The sequence below is a fragment of the Serinus canaria genome, chromosome 25 (assembly GCF_022539315.1).
Source record: "Serinus canaria isolate serCan28SL12 chromosome 25, serCan2020, whole genome shotgun sequence".
Taxonomy (NCBI): Eukaryota; Metazoa; Chordata; class Aves; order Passeriformes; family Fringillidae; genus Serinus; species Serinus canaria.
The window spans coordinates 6,104,334-6,125,753 of record NC_066338.1 but is presented as its reverse complement, the minus strand read 5'-3'; the positions used below and the strand labels follow the sequence as shown (position 1 = coordinate 6,125,753).

At 54.1% G+C, this 21,420-nt stretch overlaps 1 protein-coding gene and 2 pseudogenes across 1 annotated transcript in view; 1 reads left to right on the top strand and 2 right to left on the bottom strand.

Moving 5' to 3' along the window:
* Positions 1-21,420, bottom strand: part of LOC115485198 (uncharacterized) — a 2,106,330-nt gene that overhangs the window by 342,726 nt on the left and 1,742,184 nt on the right. The window contains 2 exon segments of the mRNA XM_050983901.1: positions 16,085-16,089; positions 17,276-17,734. Coding sequence (XP_050839858.1) covers positions 16,085-16,089; positions 17,276-17,734 — 464 coding nt within the window.
* The window catches only part of LOC103825013 (zinc finger protein 208-like), a 742,626-nt pseudogene that overhangs the window by 10,088 nt on the left and 711,118 nt on the right, over positions 1-21,420 (top strand).
* LOC115485058 (serine/threonine-protein kinase pim-1-like) overlaps positions 1-21,420 on the bottom strand; it is a 213,710-nt pseudogene that overhangs the window by 72,774 nt on the left and 119,516 nt on the right.

The window sequence follows — 21,420 nt, the reverse complement described above, 5'->3', positions numbered from 1 at the left end:
GCCTCTTCTGACAATTTTGCGCAATTGGACAGGAGCAGAGCATTTAATTTTCTAGTAGAAAAGGGAAATCATGTCACTAATGTAATCTCTTTTCATCCTCTGTTGACACAGTTGCAGGCTGCCAAAAGACATAGTCTGCAGTGTGGAGCTTGGGGCCAAGTTTCTTTTCCTGCCAGAGGATGAGTAGGGGAAGAATCCCAGACTCATGGAGTTGTGGCATGGCGTGGCTTAGAAGGGATCCCATGGCTGCAACCCCCATGCTGTGGCTGGGGACCCCTAGCACCAGACCGGCTTGTCTAGAGCTCCATGGAGCCTGGCCTTGAACACTGTCAGGGATGGGACATGTACACCTTCTCTGGGCAGCCTGTTCCAGTAAAGTCTTTTTTCTGAATCCCTTACCTAAACCTATTCTCTCTCCATTTGGATTCATTCTCCCTTGTCCTGTCCTTGCCTGACCTCATACAAAGTCCCTGTCCAGCTTTCTTGTAGGTTGCCCTCAGGTACTGGAAGGGCACAGTTGGATCAAGGCTCGGTCTCTTTCCCAGGCTGAAGAAGCCGAGCAGTGTCAGCCTTTCCTTGCAGGAGAGGAGCTGCAGCCCTCTCACCATCTCGGTGTCTCTCCTGGGCCCTGCTGCAGCGTGTCCACGTCCTTGCCGTCCGTGCCGGGGAGCCCGGCAGAGCCGGACGCAGCACTGCAGGTGCAGGGTCAGCGGCAGGGAGGAGACACGGCCCTGGCAGCAGCTCTGGGAGCAGCAATTGGTGATGGGCCGCCCACCCTGCAGAGAGCCAGGGCCCTTGTGCCCGCCCTTGTGCCCAGGGCGCCTTTGCCCACTGCTCACCTGCCCGCCCACACGCGGGAAATGCACCCTGTGCCACCCCTCAGTGCCACCCCTCATCGCTGCCCCAGGGGCTCCCCGGTGCCAGCTGGAGGGCCCCAGGCCTCGGCCTCACCCTGCTCAGCCCAAGGCTCTGGAAAAGCAGATTCAAACACCCACCCAGAAAGTGCCTGAGTATTCCTAGGTCAGTCATTTTTCGCCAGCACAGCTTTGCTGTCAGAGTCTGGATGGGATTAGAAAATCACCAGGAGAAAAGAGCATGAAAAAGTTCTGCCTTGGCACTACCTCAAGGTGTGGGGGTACCAGTCGTCGGTTTCGCTGGCTCTGGATTGAAGGGACTTGAGACAGTAATTCATCTTCAGAATCAAGTGTTTATTATTTCCTATCAGTAAAGCAGTCTCATTAATTTGAGTTCAGCAGCTTTTCATTAGAAGGCACAAAATGGCTAACAATATCTTGTTACAAGGTCTTTTAAGACTAAATTTTCCAATTAAGAACTGACACCTAGATTATTTTCCCTTTTAACCCAATAACAGATCCCAAAGAGCCTGCAATGCAGAATTTCTGCCCAATTACAAAAAGCCACCCAAACCCATGAAGAAGAAGGAAGAAGAAGCATGAAGAAGAAACCCAGGATGACAACAAGGCTGGTGAGGGGTCTGGAGCACAAGTCCTGTTCAGAGCAGCTGAGGGAGCTGGGGTTGTTTATCCTGGAGAAGAGGAGGCTCAGGGGAGACAAGGCAGTGTCAGGGCACAGGTTGGACTTAATGATCACCAAGATCTTTTCTAACCTTCTGTTTCCAATAACACTCACTGATGCTGTTAGTTCCAGAGCGCCCAGGATCCGTCTTGCAAGTCAACTCTGGCAGGAGCAAGGAGGCTGCCAGGGGGCTGCTTATGGCCTCTGACACCCAATTGCTCAGGGCTTCCCAGTGCCCCGTCCCCTCAGGGTCTCCCCCAGCCCGGCGAAGCTGCCCGGCAGCAGCGCCGCAGCCCCAGAGCAGCTCCAGAGGAGCCCCAGCCAGAGGCACCTCGGAGCCCTGAGCAATGCAGGCAGCAGAACACGGGCAGGAGGACACGGATGGCGCTTCCTGCCTGGCACAGGGCTTGTGGCCATCTCCAGGCACCGCTCTCGCAGGGAGCCCCGCAGCTCTGGCCCCTGCCCAGCTGCTCTGTCGGCAGCACAAAGGCTTCAGCAGAACTACCAAAGGCCAAGGGGCTTCTGGCCATTTTCCCTACAACACAGCACGCCGGGACAGCTTGTTGAGACCAGGCACCCTTTTCCCCCTCTTCCCCTATGCCCTGCAGACCCTGGGCAGCAAAAGAAAACTCCTGGGAGTCTGTGTATTATAACACATTCTATATTCATATACTAAAGAAAAAACAAAAAGAAGAAAAGAACAATGTTAAAGAAATAGAAAATTCCCGCTGGCTCAGGTGGCCCCAGCAGGCAGAGCCTCTAGGATCACCTCTCTGCAGAGCTCAAGCAGCACAGCCAGCCGAGCCCCAACAGACGAGGCCGTGTCCTCCATGCCCTGCGGAATTGATCTTGCAGCCTCTGGAAGAGGGTATATCACTCACTCTGCAGTGCCCGGAGGACATACAATGTTTGAAGTGCCATGTCTGACACGGCACTGCTGATGTCCTCCGTCAGGTGTTCAAGGGCTGAAGAGAGAGGAACAGAGCCATGGTCAGATCCCAGATCGGCAGGGAGCCGAGGAGAGCCCCCTGCCAGGGCATTCCCAGCCAGATCTCGCCATGGCCAGGAGGGAGCAGGGATGAACGGGACCAGCCTGAAGCTGCTGGCCACGAATCCCCAACATGGCCCTGAGATCTCTGTCTGCTCTGCCCATGCTGCCCTCGTCCGCACACGGGAGCAGAGGCCTCTGCAGCCGGGGCAGGGTTTAGAGCTGCCCCCACCAGCCCCCACTGCCAGCCCGCTGCCATCACTCACCACTGCAGATCAGCTGGAGCTCTTCCTTCTTCCCCCTCAGGTGCTGCCCGGCGATCCCTGTGAACACAGAGCCTGTCACGGCCCCAGCGGCACAGCTCCCTGCCAGCAGCACTGCCGGCGCTGTGGCCACACAGCCTGCTGGCCCGGCAGGGCTCAGCCCGGGCCCTGGCCGCACGCTGCCGCCCAAGGGCTCGGCTGCCAGAGGGCGGCAGCAGAGCCGAGGCCAGCCGGGGCTCCACGGCGCCGGGCCCGGCCAGCACTGCCGGGGCAGCAGGCGGGGCTGGGGCCGAGCTGCGGCGGGCCGGGGAGGGAGCCCGGGCTCGTGGCTCACCCATGAACCTGATGGCCGCCTCTCGCAGGGGCTCCTGTGGGCTCTGCAGGTACCGCAGGGCCTGGCGCAGGTGCTCGGCCGCTCTGCTCCTGTCCTCTGCCAGCTGGAGAGAGCGGCGTGAGGGAAGGAAGGGTTGACGCGGGCTCAGCCCCTCGGCCGGGCGCTGCCTGCGCCCAGCCCCGGCCTCCCCTGCCCGCACAGCCCTGAGGCGCGGCCAGCAGCCGCTGGCGCCGGGCTCCCGAGGGGAGGGGGAAGAGGGCCGGCTGCTGCCCGGGGAGCCGCGGTGCCGGCCCGCAGCCCCGCCAGGCAGAGGCTCCACGGGCACCTGGCTCTGGCCCACAGGAGCCTGGAGGAGAGCCAGCGCCATCTCTGGGTGCAGCAGCGGGCAGGGGCACAGCTGCCTGGCCCGCACTCTGAGCACCGCCCTCGGGGGCCTTCTCCAGGGTGAGGCCGGGGATTCTTGGCAGTCCTTACCAGGCTCTCACAGAACCTCCATGTCTGATCCACCTGTAGCACTTGATCGAGATCCCTCCTCTTCAGGAATCTGGCTGAAGAATGCAGCATTTCCCGGGAGGCCTGGGGAGCAGCAGAGATGTGGAGATGGCCCCACAGGCCAGGGCACAGGAGCATCCCAGTGCTACAGCCTGGAGGAGGCTGCAAAGTGCCATTGCAGGAGGCAGCCCAGCCTCCTCCCAGGGGACAGCAGCTGGCCACAAGTCCTCACCTCAGCTACAAGCTGATTCTCATCATGGCAGTGGAAGTAGAGTGGGAGCAGGCTCTGGCGCACGTGTGACTTCAGGGCCTTTCTTCCCTCCTGCGTTAATAAGTCCAGCATCTCTTGAAAGACACACATGGAGCTCAGCTGCACCTGGCTATCATCCTGTATGAAAGGAAGGGCAAAAGACCTCAGCATCAGCTGCTCCAGGCCCCCCAGGGCACAGGGCTGCATCTCCACAGGGCAGTGGAGTGTCCGGGCAGCAGCCAGTGGCCGTGGCCGTGGGCACAGAGCCTTACGCAGTCAAAGAGTGGCAGGAGTGCCTCAGCCAGCTGCAGGGCGATGGGGGTGGGTATTGGGGCACCATTATCCAGGAGCAAGTATCTGAGTAGAAGAATGGTCATCCTGACCATGTCACTGTCATTTTCCTCCAGGAGCTCCACAAGACTTTCAGTCAGGCTCCCTATTTTTTCAGCCTGCGTGGAACACAAGTTTGTGAAACACCACCCTGCTGTTGCAGGGCCCAGAGGCCAAAGGCCTGTCTCGAAGCACTCGGGCAGTTGAAGCGGGAGGCAGGAGAGCTGGGAGCAGCTGCCCCAATGCCCAAAGCCCAGGTAAGGCCAAGCGACTGCGTTGCCCAGCCCCCGCTGCCTGCACGGCTTCAGCCACTGTCCCCTCCTCACCATCAAGGGATTCTTGCCCAGCACTACGAGGCCTCTGAGGGCCAAGTAACGCCTCGCCCTGTGCTCGCTCTGCAGGTTCTGTGACATGATCTCCAGAACACTGTCACTGCATTCCTTCAAGTCCAGGCACTCGAGGACCTGAAAGGCACAGGGCAGTGACAGGGGACCCGGCCAGCAGGAGCCCGGAACCGCACAGGGCTGGGCCCAGACAGCAGCACAGGGCACAGGCACCGTCCTGGCAGCTGTGGCTACGAGAGGGCAGAGAGCTGGAAGGCAGCTCAGCAAGGCAGTGCTGCCCTTGCAGCTCACCTCCACAAGGAATGCCAGGGCAGGGAAATCCCAGTATGGCATTTCTTTGCTGAGCATGCTGAGCAGGTGGAATGCAATCTTGGAACAAAAGTGTATGTCTGATTGGCAAATTTCTCTGACAAGAGGAAAAAGGAAACAAGACCCTGAGCCAGTGGGCAAACCTCTCCCAGAAGTGACTCACAGAGTTCTCATCTTTCCCCACCAGCCTTCCAGCAAGGGGACCTGGGCCATGTGGGAGTTGGTTGCTCATGGGCACCCTCCTCTCCCAGCCTTTTCCAGTGTGCTTGGCCATCCCTCAGTGACAGGGCCCTCTAGCCCACGACCACGGGGACTGTGTGGGGCTCCTGGGCACAGAGCACAAATGTCAGAGGCAGTGGGGAGAAGGGGGTCTCACCTGCCCAGCAGAGCCACGGCAAAGTGGTGGGTGTCAACAGAGAGCAGCGTGTCCCAGCCACGCCTGCGTTCCATTGCCACCACCACATCCTCACAGCGCAGAAGGCAGAGCAGGGACTTCAGGGTCCGCACTGCAAACCTGTGTGCAGAGCAAAGCCCAGGTCACACTGGCAGCACTGGCTCCTTCCCAGGCCACATGGAAGGGAAACAGGATGGAGCACCTGTTTGGGCCGGTGGCAAGGCCGTGCTCTTCCTGGCATTGCTTCCAGAAGGTATCGACCTCCTCTGGAATATCCAGACTGCTGAAGAACACTTGGAAGAGCAGATGCACAAAGAGGCGGGGGAAATACACCTTCAATATCCGTGGGATACAGGGCACCTGGAGGATCTTCCAGATCACCACGGTTGCCTGCAAAGGACAAAGCCCCCCCGAGACAGCGCTCAGTGCCGAGGTGTCCGTGTGGCAGGGCCTGAGCTTGGCAGGGAGAGGCCCAGAGAGACACATGGGGAGCACAAGGCCTGGCGGGCCTGAAGCTGCCCCTGGGCCAGGTTTCAGGCCAGCGCCTGAGGCAGGGAGATGCAGTGGGGAAAGGAGGATGGAGAGCTGCCTGGAGAGGCGGCCTTGGGGCCAGCAAAGGCCAGTGTCAGAAACTCACAGCCAGGGCAAAGACACTCGTTTCGTCCCCATCAGAGGTCCACGTGCTGTACTCTGGCCAGCTCCCCAGCACATCCAGGAGTATCAGCAGCACTGGCTCCGCAGTCCTGGACGAGCCCATGATGGTCTTCCACATGGCCATGGCAGCTCTGTGGGGTTAGAGCTCTGTCTCAGGTAGTCTCACACACAGCACCGCGGGGAGCTGAGCTGGCTGCCAGTTCTGCCTCTGCCCACTGCCCCTCGCCAGCAGCACCCAGGCAGCCCAGCCCGTTGGGGACAGACCCCTGAGGGGCAGGGAGGGAGCATGGCAGCAGGCTCAGGGGCTGACATGCCAGGGCTGGGAAAGGGAGCAGCCAGAGGGCCCTGGAACTCTCTGTTGGTCAGACACCTGGGCCAGGTTGTACAGGGTGATGGGCTGGGGAGCCCTGAGCCCTCTGGGCAGGTGGGCCCCATACCTGTCACAGGACGGGGCCAGACGCAGGAGCGTCACCACTGCATCATCTGGCTGTGCTTCTGTGAGATCCAGCAGGGGCTTGTCCAGCCTGTGCTCATCAGAATCATTGGCCATGAGCCACTGGTGGATGTACCTCACCATGGCGGGCACCTGGAGAAGGCAAAGGGAGACTTGGAAATCTGCCAGAGGGAGCAAGTTCCCAGCTTCCCCAGGGAAGTGCTTCCCTTCCCACCACGCTGCTGTGTGGCCTCAAAGGCGCACAGCAACCAGCATGCATGGCTTGGGAGGCCAAGCAACTCCTGAGAGAATCAAACCCTGGGCACAGGCTGCTTACTTGCGCTGGATTGTAAAAATCTTCCTCCCCAAGCATAGACAGGAGGGCAGCACTGGTCTTAGTTTGGAAAATGGGAGAGTATGATCTGAGCCCAGTGGCCATGGTGATGGTCTCTTCCTCCTGCATTCTCTTCATGAATTTGCAGATGAACTGTAGGAGAAGGGCAGGAAGGCAGGGATGTTGCATGGAATGCTGCACACACGGTGCTCGGCTGAGCAGGGACAGCAGGCCCAGCCCAGCTGGGGATGGCTGCAGGTACCTGAGCTGTGCTGCGGAAGCGGCCACGGCTGGATTCCTGCTCTGGTGTGCGCTCCACGGCTGCATCTGGCAAAGAGCGAGCACAGACAGAGCTGAGGGGCTGCGGGAGAGGCCGGAGAACACAGCCCAGCCCTGCACTTCCCAGGCAGAGAGAGCCCTGGGATGCCCCAGGAAGATGGAGCACGGCTCCTGTGGGGTGTCTGCCCGGCCCCTTTTCCGTCCTATCAGTGGGCATGTCCCCAGGGTATGGCATGGCATGGGATGGCATGGCATGGCCTGGCATTGGGTCAGGCCGCCTGTAGGCACCAGTCCTGCAGGTCTGCCACTCACCCTCCTGTGGTGGCTGGAACGGCACCACCTCTTCAGTCTCCTGTGCTGGGGCAGCTTCAGGGTCTTCTTCCTTCTCCTCCTCCACCCAGGCCAGCTTGGGCACTCTTGGGGGTCTCTGCTCCATGTCTCTGACTGGATTTGTTGGTATTTGCAGGAGAGATGCCTTGGAAAAGCTCCAAGTCACCAAATCCTGCAGTTGTGCCTGGGAGGCACCTTTAATAAAGAAGCCTCAGGAAGGCTACAGGACAGCAAGTCCTGCACGCAGTCCAAAAGGCTCCTGCCACAAGGACAGGAGACTTCTGTAAAAGATTGTGGTCTAGCCTTGAGGGCACTGGCGGCAGGGATGGGAGATGCCTGCAGGGCACCAAGTCCCACGCTCTGCCCTCAAGGGCACCTGCAGAAGAGAAGCCTCAGGGAGACCACGGGTCGGCAAGTCCTGTGGTCAGGCCTCGAGCTCAGCTGCAGGAACAATGCCTCAGAAAGGCTCCGGTTTGGACACGAACGAGCGCGCTGTGTGGGGGCTCCTCACAGCACCGCTCTGTCCTTTCCAGTCCCGTTGAGTGCTCTGAGCACTGTGGTGTGCTCTTGTCACTGCCAACTCCTAAGTAATGATGTGTCACAAAGGGCCCTTAGACACCTGTTCTATGACCCAGTGCCCATGCTGCACTGTGTCACAAAGGGATCTGCACACACAGCTGCCTGCCCTGGGGCCGCCCCCAGCCCACCCAAAGTGGCCCAGGTTGAAGGAATCTCTCACCCCAAATGTCTAAGACAGCCCGACGGTCTTTAGGAACAGCTCAAGCCATCAGCAAACGCTGCCCTGGTCTGTGGGCTCAGGGCAGCAGAAGGAGCCCCCAGGGCTCTGCTGGGCAGGGCACAGGGCCTTCCACAGAAGCTGGCTCAGCCTCCTTGGGACACGTCCTGGCCAGTGGCCATCCTAAACCCACTGGTGTGGCATGGACATGGAACGTGGGGGCCAGGGTATGAATGCTGCTTTGAGCCCTGCGGCCTGGGGAGCGCTGACATCAGCAGGTGTGGCAGAGTCCCTGCCCAAGCAAACCTGCCCCCCCCAGCCCTGGCAGCGCTTGGGCTCATCTCCTGCCCCAGAGACCTGTGCCCCCAGGGGGCTTCTGTGCCAGAGGGAGCCAAAGCCCACGTGCACTGGGGGCTGTGCTCCTTCCTGCAGGGGCTGTTGGCAGGAGCACCTGCAGCAACTGCTGGCAACACTTGGTCTCGGTCAGAAGCTCTCACTCCAAGCTGAAATTATTTTCTCACAGAAGTAATTTCCTTCAGCTCAAAAACACCTTAGTGGCAAGGGCACAGAAGAATCTGGCATTTAGGAATCCTCACTTCAGGAAAGCTTTACTTCCCGTTGCTCAACTCAAGTAGTTCCAAAAATTTGAAAACTTCCCAACTTCATTGGGATGGCCTGAGAATGTGAAGAGGTGGAATTCTGCTTCCTGTCTCAAAGCAGCAACTCATTTGTCTTAACATCATCCACTGAGAGTCACTTAAAATAACACTGCACAGAGGTAAAAAAAGGGCAATTCTTTGGATTGCAAATGGTTTTCTATGAAGGGATATTATCCTAATTCTCTTAAAGAATAAAAGCTTTCAAGAAATTAAAGTCCACTCAGTGTTACAAAAGTAGCCCAAACAAATGAATAGATGGCAAAAGGGCTAATCCTCCCCCTGGTACAGATATCTAAGTGGCCAGTAAAGTACAGCTCTCCCCTCTTGTTCCCTGCAGGAGAATCAGGACCATGAACAAGTATAGTCACAGATATTCTTTCTGTCCTCAGTAACCAAAGTTGTGCCAAACCACAGATGCTGCCTTCAAACTGACTCAAATTCCAGCCTACACTTCTCACCTTCCAGACAACTCCTTCCCCGACATCCCACTACCGCCAACACCCCCAAACTCCCACGCAGAAGCCCTCAACACCCCGCCAGGACCCCCACTGTCCCTGTCCCTCCCCAGAGCTTTCCCACCCTCCAGCAGACCCCCTGGTTCCCTGCACGTGCCATGGGATGGCACTCAGGAGGATCTGCTCCAAGGCCTTCCTCAGTGGCAAGCTCAGGCTGCCAGGCCTATGGTTCCTGGATCACCCTTCCCACCTCACTGGGAGCTCCCTGGGAAGCACTTTCCTTGAGAAGCAAGCCCCTTTCCTCCAAAGGCATTTCCCCAAATGTGTAGCTTTCCTGGGGAACACCAACACACTCTTAAGAAATGCTGGCAAGGCTGAATAACTTCAGGTCCTTTCAGGACAGGCACTCCAGCTCTGGCTCGTGTTCCCCCAAGTGTGTTTCCAGGTGGAGGTTCAGAGGTGCAGCCCCAGGCCCTCTACAAACACAAGCTGCCCGCTGCCTCTTCACCTGCCTCAACTCCTGCCTGCAGTCACAGCAGCAAAACCAGGCTGTTCCCAGCCAGAGCCCAGAGCCCTGTTCCTGCAGGATGCTCTTGCCAGCACCTTCCAGGACTCTTGGCTGTGCACGCAGCGCTTTTCATGCCCGCTCCCAACAGGCTTTGGAAGGCAGAGCACAACCTGGCTGGCTCTGCCACCAGCACACCCCAAACACAGGTGGAGGAAGAAGCAGCACGGGCTGTTTTGCAGCCATGCCCAAGAGAAACTGGAAGGGTGCCCTCCCTCTGGTCTCACTAGGTTGGCTTTCTGACTGGCTCTGAGCCTGGGGCTGCCATTCCCCACTTGTGGGGACCAGAACCACACCTGGATCCCAGCACTGCCTGACAGCGCTCCGGGCACTGGCACGGTTGTGCCTCCGAGTCTCAGGCACCGTGCTGCGGCTTCATTTGCCCTTAGGAACACCCAAAGCTCTCTGTAAAGCCCAGATGGTCTCTGGTTCTGCCTTTTCCCTGATCCTGTGCAGGGATGGAAAACTGCTGTGCTTTCAGGAAGCTGTTCTTGAAACCTTCCAGCATTCCAAGCTCCTTTGCCCTCCGTGGATGCTTGCCATGGAATCCCTCACAGCTGGGTTTAGAGCATCCTCAGGTTTGCTCTTCCAAAGTCCAGGGCTCCAGGGTGCTCAGAGAGATCTGTAACTCCACAGTGTTGTGGAACTGGGCCTTCAGCACAGGGACCTTTGCAGCCTGATCTGCCCTCGTTCCTCTGTGTCTGTGCACAAAACACGGTGTGGAAGAGAATGGCAGGTGGGGCCTGTGTGTCCCAGGGCTCCGGATTTGCATCGCTCCAGCTCCACAGAGATGCAGGTAAAGCAAAGAAGCCAAACTGTTTATTAATGGAAGGCAAAGCAAAGGGATGAGCTGGGAGGGAAGAAAGGGGATGGGCAGGTTCTGAGGGCTGGAGGGAGGGAGCTGTCAACAGCAAGAGAGAAGGCAGGAGCTATGGGAGCTTCCCACAGGCTCAGCTGTGCCAGTCAAGAGCTGTGCCTGGAACTCCAGCTGGAATCCTCTGGTCTCCAGGTGGTCTCACCTTCCAAGGGATCTGGAGGTCTTAAAGAGACACTGGTTCTTCTGAGCCAGCAGATGAAAGTAGTTCTGCAGCTCCTTCCTCGAACATCACCTGAACAAATATACCTATGCAGGAGGGGCTGTTGTCTTCACTCAGGCCTTGAAGGGCTGAAAGAGAGAGGAACAGAGCCACAGTCAGAACCTGGATGTGCAGGAATCCAAGGAGACCTTTCTGCCAGGGCCATCCCACCCAGCTCTTACCATGGCCACAAGAGAGGAGGGGCAAAGGGGATCAACTGAAGGGTGCTGGCCATGAATCCCCTTGCCCACATCCCTGAAATCTCTGTGTGCTCTGCCCACGCCACCCCTCGTCCACACAAGGAGCGAAGCCCACCACAGCTGGGGCAGGGATTGCAGCTCCCTGCCCAGGGATTGCAGCTCGCCCAGCCAGCCCCTGCTGACAGCCCACTGCCCTCACTCACCCTCACAGAGGGCCTGGAGCTCTTCCTTCTGCCCCATCAGGAGCAGCCTGGCCATCCCTGGGAACACAGGCTAACCATAACTAAGGCTGCTGTGGCTATTATCCAGTTTGCTTTATGGCCTAATAAGGTGAGGAATTAATGGATTTTTAACTTCCTCTGGAAGGCAGGCACATGGATTCAGAGCTATCAGACACTAAGTGTATGTTTTTGGGGTTACTTTAATAATGGTACTTACTGTGAGGAAATGACACTGGGGGAAATTTTCTCCCAGCCCTTCACCCAGCTCTTTGGCTCTGCCCCACCAGTTTTCAAAGGGTTCAGATCCACTCTAAATGCTAATGATACCATACAGTGGTTGGTGTTGCTGATAGGCCTGTTACATTCAGCATTCAGAGATAAGGGAAGATTAACCTGGATAACCACCCTGAGACCTACCCCAGAGACAAGGGATGCTGCTGCCCCAGAGCCTGACCCTGCCCCAGAGCCCATCTCAGAAATGAACCACTCAGGTTGGGTGGGGGTTCTAGTGAAAGAGATGGGCAAGATGCTGAAGGAGTACATTTCCCCAGATGGTGAAAAACCCTCCCCTTGCCTCAGAGGGAGAGTCTGATGGTGCAGCAGTGGAACCCACAGATGTTACAGCAGTCCAGGTTCCAGCTGAACTGCAAAGGCAATCACAGCCAGCAGCAGTTGCCCCAGTGGAAACAAGGAGATCTAAGACAAAGCCAGAGCACCCAGATGAGGATAAGAAAGGAGGGCCCTCAGAACGTGCAGGAGAGACAAGAGTTGAGATCATCACTGAGTCCCTGATGTACGAAAGTCTCCATAATCTGTACAAAGACATTGTACAACAGGGATGTGAGGCTTGTACAGCCTGTCTACTTTGGGTCTGGGACCTTATGGGTACAGGTGTGCAACTGGTTGGTGGTGAGGCAAGGAATCTGGGACCCTTGACCCAGGACTCAGGTATGAATCAGATTTTTTTAAGGGAGTCAGGCTCCCTTTCCCTCTGGGAGCGGCTTTTAATGAGTGCCGGAGAGAGGTTTGTCCACAGGGAGAGAATGCAGGAACACCACCATAGAATGTACTGGAAGACCCTCTGAGGGGGGAGGAAGGGATCCAACAGCTGAGAGAAGTGGCAGTATTGGAGGTGCTCTTTGGGAGGGATGGACAGCATGATAATGACCCCGACAAGGTCAGGTGCACAGGGCAAATGTTGTGGAGTCTGGCAAATCTGGGGCCATCTCAATACACCACCTTCATTGCAACGATTAATGCTGGTACCAACTGAGAGACAGTGGGCTCTGTTGCCACCAAGCTTAGAAATTATGAAAGTATGATCAATGGCCCGATGCAGGCTCATGTCTCTGCTGCAGTCCAAGAACTCAGAGAGGAGATGAGGGAGGAGGTGAGGAGGAACAGTTCCCACATTGCACCAGTGGCTAATTGCCTACAAAGAATCTCCCTTAATTTTTCATCCTCTACCTGTTTTTCAGTTGCTGCAGCAATTTTTTCTACAAATTGCAGAAAATCACCTTGTTTTATAGTGGCATATTTTTTTTTGGAGCTGCCATTTCCATTGTTTTAGTTATCGCGTTCATACCTAATTGTTGAGCCTGTGTTAAAACCAGGGGATCCCACCGTGCCTGCAAATCTGGATTAGGAAAAGGCCCTTGACCAAGCAATACATCAACTCCTGCAGCATGACCAGTGTCCTGCTGAGGTAGTTTCACATTATCTAAAGCTGTTCACTCAGCTAATTGTCTCCAATTTTCTTGAAATACCTTAGACTGCACTGGTTGAAGCAAAACTGTTGCCAAATGCACAATATCATAAGGAAACAGCAAATCTGTATTAACAATATGAATTAATTGCATTACTTCAGCAGAATTAATACAAAATTTAACTACTTTGAACTGAAGATCCTGCCCAACCTTCCATGCAAAAACTTCATGACTATCACTTTGTCCTGAATTAGGAACTCCTTTAAACACAGGAAAAGCCATTTTACCATTAGCAACATCCACATCAATAACATCCAAGCCCTTTGGTGCACCTATTCTCTCCACTAAATCCCAGTCTCCTATCTCACCTGCTTTCCTTTTAACATATTCCCAACACTGAAAAGAATCACGAACAGTTATAGTGACATTATCAGAAGGCCGTGCTTTTGAAACACCAAGCTTATTTCTACTACCAGTTTTACCAAGGTTATTTCTACTACCTGTTCTGCGAAGCTTATTTCTATTACCAGCTTTACAGCAAACAGAAGTATGCATTAATTCAGACATTTTAACCCCTGTAATTTCCTCATGGTCACTATCAGAATCAGAAAACAAAGGAGGAGAAAGAGTTAATATTTCCATGTGTTCATGCAGTTCAGAGTCAGAATCAAGCAAAGGAGTGGATGGCTCAATTTGTTTCTTTTTTAAGGTCATCTTAGCTGGCTGCCCTGCCGAGGACTCAGAGTTAGATTTAACATTAAGTTCAGCTAGTCGCTCTACGGGGGAGGGGTACGTGGATTTGAAGCCTTTTGCAGACAAACACAAAGAAGCCTTATCAACTTTTCCTGTAGAAACAGACCCATCAACAGTCCCTGCAGAAAAAATCCCAGCCAAACACTCAGGCTGAGCTTCTCCCCTTTGCTGCTCCCCAGCAGCTACGAGTTCCTCCTCCAGGTCTTTCTTGTTCTGCTCTGCTTTCCACTCCTTTAAGGTGTTACAAAGCAACCTCCAAGTAGGAGATAAATCTACAGCTGCTTTATCCCCATTCTGAATTACTTCCCAGAGTTTTTCTCCAACTTCTTTCCAAGCTCTAAAACTAAAAGCAGTAGTTTCATCAGTCTTAAAATTTTGAGACTTTGCCCATATTAAAATACTATGCAGAGCATAGTCCGTTGTTTTAACTCCTTTTCTTTTTAAGGAAGTTTTCCATGTAGATAAAACAATCTGTTCTTCGCTTGTTAAATGATTTCCCACTGTTCCCAGCGGCTCACCTTTTTTCCAGGTGTCAGAATCAGGTCCGGACTGTCAGCTGCACCCCGCTGCTCTCAGCTTCGCTGGGCTCCGGCCTCGCTGCCCCTCGCCCGGCAGTTCTATCACGTCAGGGTAGCACCAAATGTCACCTTTGGGCCAGATGTGACACACACATGTGTCCAAAGTCCAAGAAGAAAAAAAGTTTTTATTCTGCATGTTCTCCAGTTTATACACCCTTAACAAAGCGTGAGCTTAAGTCATTAACTACATCACAATAACTTATTATATTCATTGGTGCAAAGCAATCAGTGTCAATATAATTGGCAAAAGTTTTACAGAAATTTAATAAGGCACGTATACTTAGGCACATAGTCTAGCTTGCAAAAATTCTCATGTCTCTTTTCTAATCGGTTTCCATGCTGAGGGCCTTGTCTTCTTCCTTGCTACGGATATACCCGAAAATCATCAAGTGTTATTTCTTCTATTAACTCAGCTTTGCTTGCAGGCCAGCTGTCAAGCCCCTCCATACCCATGTCCCCAAGGGGAGAGCTAATGAGGAGCACCAAAACAATGAGCAGGTAGACCAGGCTGCAAAGATAGGGGTTTTTAAAGATAGACTTAGACTGGCAAAATAAGGGGGAGTTATTCCTAGCTCGGTGGGTCCATGATGCCTCAGATCATCAGGGCAGAGATGCCACTTGTAAGTGGGCACGAGACCGAGGGGTGGATCTAACCATGGACAGGGTTTTGCAGGTTATCCATGACTGTGAGACGTGTGCTGCCATCAAGCAAGCCAAGCGGGTGAAGCCTCTGTGGTATGGTGGGTGGTGGTCCAAGTAAAAGTATGGGGAGGCCTGGCAGATTGACTACATCCCACTGCCCCAGACACACCAAGGCAAGAGCCACGTGCTCACAATGGCAGAAGCCAGCACGGGATGGCTGGAAACCCACCCTGTGTCTCATGCCACTGCCTGTAACGCCATCCTGGGCCTTGAAAAGCAGGTCCTGTGGAAACATGGTACCCCTGAGAGGACTGAGTCAGACAATGGGACTCATTTCAAGAACAGCCTCATCAACACCTCGGCCAGGGGACATGGCATTGAGTGGGTGTACCATAACCCCTACCATGCACCAGCTGCAGGAAAAGTAGAGAGGTAAAATGGACTTCTAAAAACCCAGTTGAAAGCCTTGGGTGGGGGAATCTTTCAAAAACTGGGAGCAGCACTTAGCAAAGGCCACCTGGTTAGTTAACACCCGAGCTTCCACCAACCGAGCAGGTCCTGCCCAGTCTGAGTCCCTGAATATACCAGATGGAGATAAAGTTCCAGAGGTACATGTCAGAGGTTTGTTAGGGAAGACAGTGTGGATCAATTCTGCCTTGAGTACAGACAAACCCATTCGTGGGGTTGTTTTTACTCAGGGACCAGGTTGCACATGGTGGATAATGCAAAAAGATGGAAGAACACGATGTGTACCTCAGGGAGATCAGATTGTTGGGTGAGAACTATGAGTAAATATCACTGTTTGCTGAATGTTACTACCATTGTCTGTGTATAGCTGTATGTTGGATGTATAATGTATGTGTTTGTAGAGTTAGAATATATATTAGTTTTAGCACTAAGCTGATGATATGGGGATAAGGGGTGGAATGTCCTGGGTTGACTATATGATGCTTTTATCCCCATTTGTCTGTTCTGTTTATGCTAAATAATAAGTTTTGCACCTTTAAGACATTCCAGAAAGTGAAGGGGGGAGAGAAGAAGCAGCAGTTTGTTTTCAGACACTGCATTCATTCCTCCACGTTCCTGCTCCTGCGCTGTGTTGTCTGCGGATGGACGGACAGTGGGACAGAGCTCTCCTTTGTTTTAGTTAGTTTTACCTCACTGAGGCAACAAAGTTCTCTGGACTGTGGGTTTTTTTCCCTTTTCTTTGGACCTGTTTAAACCTCCTCTGGACTGAACACCCAGAAGAGCAGCAGCAGCTCCACCTGTGGCCCACCGGGCCGGGCCTGGGCCGTGGCATTTCCACTGCTGGAGCGACTGATAAGAGACTGAGCCAAGCTGTAGCCTGGGGAGGGGACTTTTCTGAGTTTGTCATCTCTTTTGGAGCAGCAAGAGGTTTTATTGTTTAATATTGTTTAGGTTTTATTGTTTAACAAATAGTTTTTTTCCAATTTTCTCCAAGGAGGTATTTTCTCCCTAACCGTTTGGAGGAAGGGGCCAGTTGAATCTGCTTTCCTAGAGGAGCCGCTTTGGGAGTTCTCTCCCAAATTTGCCCAGGACAACAGGCCACCCCAACAAGGCCATCTTGACCTGGCAGCGCTGTCCAAACACTGCTGGAGCTCAGAGAGCCCTGGAGCTGGAACCTTCCCTGGGGAGCCTGGGCACTTCCTCAGCTGCCTCTGGGGAAAAACCTTTTCCTGAGATCCAACCTAAGCCTGCCCCGACTCGGCTGCAGCCATTCCCTCCACTCCTGTCCCTGGGCACCAGAGGGAAGAGGTTCCCACAGCCCCAGCCAGGGACCCGCTCCCAAGGCTGTTGCCATGGCCACCAGGGCTGGGACCAGCTGGGATGCATGGTTTCCACGGGCCAAGGTTCAGGAATGGGATTCCCCAATTTCCTGCTCCCGCTAAAACCGTGCTGCCCTCCCGCCTCCCATGGAAAGCACAAAAGGCAAAGATCCCAGGCTGGGATAAGAACAATTTATTTGGAACAGAAACAAGATGAAGAATAAACAAGAACAGGAACAATATTGTTAACAAAAAGGATAAGAAAAACAATTTACAGGGAAAATTACAACATCAACAGGCGGCTCTTCCTGGCCATGTATTTCCTCCTGCCTGGAAAGGACACCCTGCTCCTCAGGGAGAGAGAGAGAGAGTCCCTTTCCTGCCCCTGGCAATGACCTGAGGTGGGAGTGAATGTAATGACACGGCCATGGCCAGACCCTCATGTTTTTCAATCCTACATCATGTCACTGGCAGGGGCAGGAAAAGGTACCAGGTGTCTTCCCAGCATGGATCATGGGGAACATGGATCACTAGGGCTCTTCCTAATGTGGCTCCTCCCACGGGGGATGAAGCTGGAGCACTGCATGCAATGCACTGCAGTGGGGCTATTTGCAGGGCTTCCCTTACCGGTGCCTCCGTTGGTGTCTGGTCAAGGCAGAGCTCTGGGTGAAGCTCTTCCCACACTGGGGACACTCGTAGGGCCTCTCCCCAGTGTGGATGCGCTGGTGGGTGACGAGGGTGCAGTTGTGCTTGAAGCCCTTCCCACAGTCGGGGCAGTGGAAGGGCCTCTCATCTGTGTGGATCCGCTCAGGCAGGAGGAGATTGGAGCTGGTGTGAAACCTCTTCTGACACAGGGTGCACTCGTAGGGCCTCTCCCCAGTGTGGATGCGTTGGTGCCTGACGAGTTCTGAGCTGCAGCTGAAGCCCTTCCCACACTCCCCACACTCCCAGGCCCATTCCCCAGTGTGAATCATCTGGTGGTGGATCAGGTTGCTGCTCTTCCTGAAGCTCTTCCCACACTCCAAACACTTGTAACACTTCTCCCCATCATGAAGCTGCTCATGGGCCACCAGCTCTGAGCTCCGGCTGAAGCTCTGCCTACTTTCCTGCCTCAGGGTGGGTCTTTCCTCCTCAGAGCAGCCTGGGCTGGGTTTGGAGCCCCTCCTCCTGCAGGATCTCCAGGGATTTTCTTCTCCATTGGATTTCTGTGCCCTAGAGTCACTCAAAATGGGCTCTTCCACAAGATTCTGCTGTGGGGATTTGTCCTCCCTGGTTTCCATCTTCAGCTCCTTCCCTGGGGGAGGAAGGACAAGGAGAGGATGAGATTTGCCTTCATGTCACATGGAAGGGAAGGCGATCCCCCCAGTGTCCCCAGCAGGACGGCATTGGCAGCAGGGTTGTCCTGCAGCCGGGGGCCATGCTGGGCTGGGAAATGGAGCAGGAGAGAGGGGGATAGGGGCACTGACTTCTTCCTCACCTGCCTGGGTGTCCCGGGGCATCTTCCTTTTCCTCGCAGCCTCCCCCTCCATCCGGTCAAGATTAGGGAATGGGAAATCCTGCTTTGGGGAAAAATACAATGGATGAGCACACTGGGTTAGGGGGTTACTCCTGCCCAAGTCGATCTCTAGTCTTTCAGCTAATCCACAACGAGCCTCTGTGAGCAACCTGCACTCCCAGAGCCCAGAGCACACTTGCTTATCCTGCTGATGGACAGGGCCAGAGACGGATCTTTGTGCAGAACTCCAAACACAGTTTACTGCAATGCAGAGGGTCCAGGGACAGAGACAAAATGGGGCTGAGGACACGGGGTTATATAGGGGGGAAGGGGCGGATCTGAGGGTCAAGGGCCAATGGGAACTGAGCACAAGTGGTGCAGAGGAGGGGCAGCCAACTGGGGAACCAATGAGGTAACAGGGGCGGAGCATTGCAGTAAACCGGGACCAATAGGGGACAACAGAGGAGAGAACATTCTAGGGGAGGTACATATAAGGAAAAACCAGCAGTTGAACTGGGTGATAGCAATGAAGCCTGCTGCATTAACATGAGCCTGGAAATGCTGATGGCTGACACCATTGTACTCAGAGGGGTGTCTCTCTTTGACCCTGGTCACCTTTGCCCTGAGATATTACAGCTCCAGTGTCTGGCACCTGGACCTTCACACTCTAGAACTCACCGAGAATCTGATGCCCGTGTAAACCTCCAAAACACAGAGATTCAGTCCCCCAAAACACACAAATGACCAAGATTCAGGAAAAAAACCCCAAGCCTGAGTTTTCCCTCTCTGGTCTCCCCACTTTGGGCTCCTGGATCCCTCTTGTCTGGGTTACTGTGGGTCAGGTTTGTATTGGTGTTTCCCTCTCTGGGCTGCTGGGGCTCCTGGCAATCCCTTGGCACAGCTTGAGACTGTGTCCTCTGGTTCTGTCAGTTTTTGCCTGGAGAAAGAGACTGATCCCCACCTGACTACAACCACCTTTCAGGAAGGTGTGGAGAGTTTTAAGGTCACCTCTGAGTCTCCTTTTCTCCAGGCTAATCAACCCCAGCTCCCTCAGCCACTCCTCACAGGACTTTTATTCCAAGCCCCTCACCAGCCTTGTTGCCCTTCTCTGGACACGCTCCAGACCCTCCATGTCCTTCCTAAACTGGGGGGCCCAGAACTGGACACAGCACTCAAGGTACAGTGCCCGTATGGGGGAAGAATGCCAAGTACACCAGTGTCAAGTACAGGGGAAGAATGACCTCCCTGCTCCTGCTGACCACACCATTCCTGATCCAGGCCAGGAGCCATTGGCCTTCTTGGCCACCAGGGCACACTGCTGGCTCATGTCCAGCTGGCTGTTGATCAGTACCCCCAGGTCCCTTTGTGCCTGGGCACTGTCCAGCCACACCGTCCCCATCCCATAGCATTGCAGGAGGTTATTGTGGCCAAAATGCAGGACTGGGCACTTGGACTGATTAAACTTCATCCTATTGGACTCTGCCCATCCCTCCAACCATTCCAGGTCTCCCTGCAGAGCCCTCCTACCTTCCAGCAGATGAACACACACTTCCAGCTTAGTGTCATCTGCAGATTTACTAATGAAAGGCTCAATCCCCTCATCCATGTCATCAATAAAAATATTGAACAGAGCTGGCCCCAGCACAGAGCCCTGAGGGACACCCCTGGTGCCTGGCTGCCAGCTGGATGCAGCCCCGCTCACCAGCACTCTCTGGGCCGGCCATCCAGCCAGTTCTGAACCCAGCACAGAGTGCTCCTGTCCCAGCCCTGGGCTGCAGCTTTTTTAGGAGTGTGCTGTGGGAGACAGTGCCAAAAGCCTTGCTGGAGTCCAAATAGACACATCCTAAGCCTTTCCTGCATCCACCAGAAGCGTCACCTGGTCACAAAAGGAGATCAGGTTGGTCAAACACGACCTACCCCTCCTAAACCCCTGCTGGCTGGGTCTGACACCCTGGCCATCCTGTAAGTGCTGGGTGATGACACTCAGTATAAGCTGTTCCATCATCTCACCAGGTCAGATCTCATCTCAGACTGACTGGCCTATAATTCCCAGGATCCTCCTTCCCACCCTTGTTGTGCATGGGTGTCACATTGGGCAGCTTCCAGTCATCTGGAACTTCCCCAGTGAGCCAGGACTGCTGGTAAATGATGGAGAGTGGCTTGGCAAGCTCATCTGCCAGCTCCCTCATCACCTTGGGGTGGATCCCATCTGGTCCCCTGGATTTATGAACATCCAAGCAGCTCAGAAGTTCCCTGACTGCCTCCTCCTGGATCACAGGGGGCCATTCTGCTCCCTGACACCATCTACCAGCCAGGAGGACAGCTGTCCTGAGGACAAGCCATCTTCCCATCAAAGACTGAGGCAAAGAAGGCATTAAGCACCTCTGCCTTCTCCTCATCTGCAGTTACTAAGTTCCCTCCCTCATTCAATAGAGAAGAAAGTTTGGTCTTACCCTTCCTTTTGCCATTAATATATTTATAAAAACATTTTTTATTATCCTTTGCAGAAGTTGCCAAATTAAATTTGAACTGAGCTTTGGCCTCCCTAATTTTTTTATGTGCCCTAGCAACCCCCTTCAATACTTCCTGGGAGACCTGACCCTCATTCCAAAGATTATATATCATCTTTTTATTCCAAAGTTTCTTCAAAACCTCATAGTCCATCCAGGCTGAATGTTTAACTCATTGACTCATCTTTTGGCACACAGGGACAGTCGGTTCCTGTGCTCTCAAAATTAAGCATGCCCACCCTTCCTGAACTCCTTTGTTTTTAAGGGCTGCTTCCCAAGGAATTTTCTGAATAAGTCTCCTGAATAGACCAAAGTCTGCCCTTATGGAAGTCCAATGTAAAAGTCTTACTGATGTTCCTCCTGACTTCAGGAATAATACTGAGACTTCTATAATCTTGTGATCACTCTGCCCCAAGCGGCCTCCAACTCCAACCACATCTCCCACCAGCCTATCTCTATTCCCAAACAACAAGTCCAACAGAGTCCCTCCCCTGGTGGGCTCACTCACCAGCTATGACAAAAAGTTGTCCTCCACATACTCTACAACTTTACTGAAATGCCTTTTTTCACCTGTATTAAGTTCCCAGCAAATGTCCAGCAGGTTGAAAGCACCTACAAGAACAAGAGCTGATGAACCTGAAACATTCTCTAGCTGCTCATAGAATGAGTTGTCCACCTCTTCTTCCTGGTTGGGTGGGTGATAACAGACTCCCAGTAGGATGTCAGCCTTGTTGGCCTTCCCCCAAGTCTTACCCATAGACATTTAA